Here is a 4,162-nt window from a genome sequence, read left to right as displayed (position 1 = left end):
TTTGCAAAAGTTTTATGAAAATTTCAAAAAGTAGAAAAGTTACGAGAGGGTTATATGGCTTACTTAAAACAAAATTCCACCATCCAGTTTGATCCTTGCTCACAATTTTCTCTCTCCGTTCGAAATAATCACACCGCTCATTTCTGTATTTGTTTTACTATCACCAGGTCATCTTTCTAGTGAACATCTATTCAGTTAATACAGCATGTTTACGTGATCGAGCCCGGATAGTTCGCGAAATACTTCGCAAGGTAAGTTTAAAAAATTTTTTTTAATATTTTCTTCAGTTTGTAGTGAATTATGAACAGAAACATATATCGGTATGGTTAGGGATGTCCACCGCTACATCATTGTCTACAGTTGTGATTAATTTCTGCAGTGTCTGCAGCTCAGGTGGTTGGAGTACAACTCTGTACAATTGCGATGAGGCACTGCATTGTAAAACCAGTCCTCAGAGAATTTCAAAGAAGCCATCATACACAGCAAGAGGAAATATCTTAATGAGGTCAATGAAAACTTTGCATAAGACCATAAGTGCCTATCAAGTAGTGGGGTCAGGCTTTGTGTCTATATAAGAAAGAATCATTATTATTATTACTTTACCTTATTTTGATTTTGCCTTTCATCTAGTAGAAAGGATTATTATTATTATTAGTGAAAGGAGAATAGTGATGATTGCTGCATTTTTTCATATTGTGTCTTCTGCTTTCATTTTTTTTTTTTTTTTGTCCTTTCCTCCAGAGAATCTTCAAATCTTTCAAAGACACCAAAGTTGAGATGCCATATTCCTGCCCATTCACAGAAGAGCGAGATGTCTACATTATACAAGAACGGCAGAAATTCATGAAGACTTTAACCAAATGGCATTGCTCCTTCTGTGGCAAAGAATTCTATGGAGAAAACTATCTCGACAAACACTTTGATAACAGACACCCACAATATGTCCGAACGGCAAGTTATTTTTTGTTACTTTACCATTTTTCCATTTTAGAACTGATAAAAAAAATAATTCTTCGTGTATGACAGCAGAGGCATAGCTTCTGTGAGTAAGAAACTTGCTTTCAAAGCACATGGTTTTGGGTTCAGTCCCACTGAGTGTCACCTTGGACAAGTGTCTTCTATTATAGCCTTGGGCTAACCAAATCCTTTTGAGTGGATTTGGTAGAGCGAAACTGAAAGATGCCCATCGTGTGTGTGTCCTTATTTTGATGTCATGTGACAGTTGTAAATGATGATCACTGTCATACAATCGGTGTTGTTCAACGAGAACATGTCTGGCCATGGGACAATACTACCTTATTTGGAAAAGCTGCAAGCTGGCAGAATCATTAACATTCTGAACAAAATGTTTAGTGACATTTCATCTGTTTCGTGTTCCATGGTCAAATTCTGCCAAGATCCACTTTGCCTGTCATCCTTTCGGTGTTGATAAAATTCATACCAGTTAAATATTGGGGGGTTGATGTAATCGATTCCCCCACCCCTCCAAAATTGTTGGCCTCATGCTAAAGTTTGAAATCAGCATTATCTTGCTTTGGACACAGGTAGGGTTAAATCTACCCCCAAAATAAACTCCGTCCAACCCATGCAAGCACAGAAAAGTGGACATTGAATGGTGTTGAGGAGTAGCACTAGCGTAGCTAGAGTGTGTGCCATTCAGGGCAGCCCTTCCGTTTGCTGCCCACTAGACCCCATAAAAAGCACATATTGCCTACAGCAGACCCAAAAGTGGTGCCCCATTAAAAGTGCCACCCGAAGCAGATCAAAAGACTACGTCATTGTATTAAAGTGACATCTCTGATAAAAGCCAGGATTTCTTTTTCAGGGGAATGACTCGATGTGTCTGGCAGACTATTGTGATATCTTCCGTTGTGAAATACTTTCTGGTGCTCTGGAACCAAACTATTGGGACATGGCGTTGTGTCTTGAAGATGATATGTTTGAGCTTCAACAGAAATGCATGGTAAGTAACTGCTTGTGTTGCAATTTGGCTGGTATTTAACAAACATCAGGTCGGCCCTCCTTCAGCAGATTTAGGATCAGTCTTCCCAGCCATGACCATCCATTCTATGTTTATGGAAGGTATGATAGAATAAGTAAGGTTTTAAAAAATAAGTCCAGGGATCAATTCGTTCGACTGGGATTTCTTCAAGGTGGTGCACCAGCATGGTTGCACACTGAAACAGGTAAAAGATAAAAAGTATTTCTGTTAATTTTCAAAAATCATGAAGAATTTTGATAAATAACTTTGTTTCAATTAATTTTTGAAAATAATCAAGAACTACAGAAAATACCTCAGTTCATTTTTAAGCTGGTGTTTGGAACATAACATGAAATTTTGATGAAAGGTTTTGCCCCAACTGGCTCCTGTGCCAGTAACACGTAAAAAGCACCATCCGAACGTGGCCGATGCCAGTGCTGCCTGACTGGCTCCTGTGCTGGTGGCACATAAAAAGCACCCACTACACTCTCGGAGTGGTTGGCGTTAGGAAGGGCATCCAGCTGTAGAAACATTGCCAGATCAGATTGGAGTTCGGTGAGGCCCCCTGGCTTGCCAGTCTCCAGTCAAACCATCCAACCCATGCCAGCATGGAAAACGGACGTTAAATGATGATGATGATCATCATCATCATCACTTTAACACTTTTGTTACCATATTTCTGTTGAAATACTTTCCTTTTACTTGAATTAATTTTTAAAATAATAATTAAGTAAAATAAATTGATATTATTGACCTCATGTTTGGAACACAAATTGACATTGTTTTAGATCACTTTTAAACAGGGTCTTTGAGTCATGGGACCAAGAACAGCCTCATGTGGTTTAGTATCAAAAGAGTTAGGAAACCTCCATTTGTCAGGGCATTAAAATCCACTTCTGCGACACAAGTTTAATCAATTCTTTCAAATCTGTGAACCAATTTTCTACCATTTCACACAACGCCAAATTTGATTTCTTCATTATCTACTTTTCTGTTTTTGTCTTGTTTTTGTTTTTTTCTTTTTGTTTTTCTCCATTTTATGATTATTATTTTTAAAATTCCAAGAAAAAAAAGGCACAAGATCTTTCTGTTTGACGTTTTACAATTATTTTATTTCCACTTCCAGGAAATAATCAAAGAATGCATCCCCTCCACAGCATCTACAAATTCATCAAGACATATTCAAGGTAAATTTGTCTTTCTTTTTTGCTTTTTTTTTTAAAGTTAAAATGGCTTTGTTCATTCATGTTATCAACTTTATTAGAGAATTAGCATTAGTTAATGTTATTGAGGGGGTGGTCAAGCTGGCAAAATCATTAGCACGCTGGACAACATGCTTCACTGCATTTCTCGTGGCCTTACAAATGCGAGCCGAATACTCTAACCGCTAAGTTACATGTCTTCACAAATTAATATACAAATGGCCGAGTACTCCACAGACATATGTACCCTTAACATAGTTCTCAGGGAGATTCAGCATGACACAGAATGTGACAAGGCTGGCCCTTTTGAATTACAGGTACAACTCAGTTTTGCCGGTTGAGTGAACTGGAGAAATGTGAAATAAAGCGTTGCTGGGAATCGAACTCCTGACCTTACAACAGTAAACCAAATACCCTAACCACTAAGCTACAGGGCTTCACATAATGGTGACCATACAACTCCTCCAGGAGTTAATGAACAAGGCAAGGTCACAAGTTTTAGTAGGAAGATATGGGGTGAGAAATAGTTACGTCTGACTGGAGAACATTGGGCTCTCAATGAAGAAACATTGACAGATCTTGTATCACGGAGACTCAGTGAATCAGGCAGAACAAAACTGATGTAAAAAGCAATGGTGATTGAGGTGATGGAGAGCCATGACTGATGAGGATTCATTTATGTTTTTTATTTATTCCCAGATGTGTTTTCCAATGAAGTTTGCTCATTCTTAGATTGTCGCCGTTACTGGGAAGCACCATTTCCTCAAGTAAGTAATCCTATTGTTGTTATTATTATTATTTTGATGGTTGTTACAGGATTTGAACTTACGACTGGTGGGTAATAGTGCAGCACCAAGGACAGGGATACACGTTTTTTAACGTCTCCAGAAATTCATCATCATTATCAAACTTGCTTCCCAACATGGTTCCAGGTTCAGTCCCACTGTGTGGCACCTTGGGCAAGTGTCTTCTACTATAG

At 38.3% G+C, this 4,162-nt stretch overlaps 1 protein-coding gene across 2 annotated transcripts in view; it reads left to right on the top strand.

Annotated features, from left to right (window-relative positions):
- The window catches only part of LOC106874797 (uncharacterized), an 18,279-nt gene that overhangs the window by 7,202 nt on the left and 6,915 nt on the right, over positions 1 to 4,162 (top strand). For both annotated transcript variants that reach the window (XM_014922653.2, XM_052973980.1), the window contains exons 2-6: positions 168 to 251; positions 742 to 951; positions 1,826 to 1,963; positions 3,108 to 3,168; positions 3,883 to 3,950. In XM_014922653.2, the coding sequence (XP_014778139.1) occupies positions 168 to 251; positions 742 to 951; positions 1,826 to 1,963; positions 3,108 to 3,168; positions 3,883 to 3,950 (561 nt within the window). The remainder of the gene's footprint in view (positions 1 to 167; positions 252 to 741; positions 952 to 1,825; positions 1,964 to 3,107; positions 3,169 to 3,882; positions 3,951 to 4,162) is intronic.

Source organism: Octopus bimaculoides, chromosome 17 (assembly GCF_001194135.2).
Source record: "Octopus bimaculoides isolate UCB-OBI-ISO-001 chromosome 17, ASM119413v2, whole genome shotgun sequence".
Taxonomy (NCBI): Eukaryota; Metazoa; Mollusca; class Cephalopoda; order Octopoda; family Octopodidae; genus Octopus; species Octopus bimaculoides.
The sequence above is the reverse complement of the archived record's forward strand: the minus strand, read 5'-3'. Positions and strand labels throughout refer to the sequence as shown.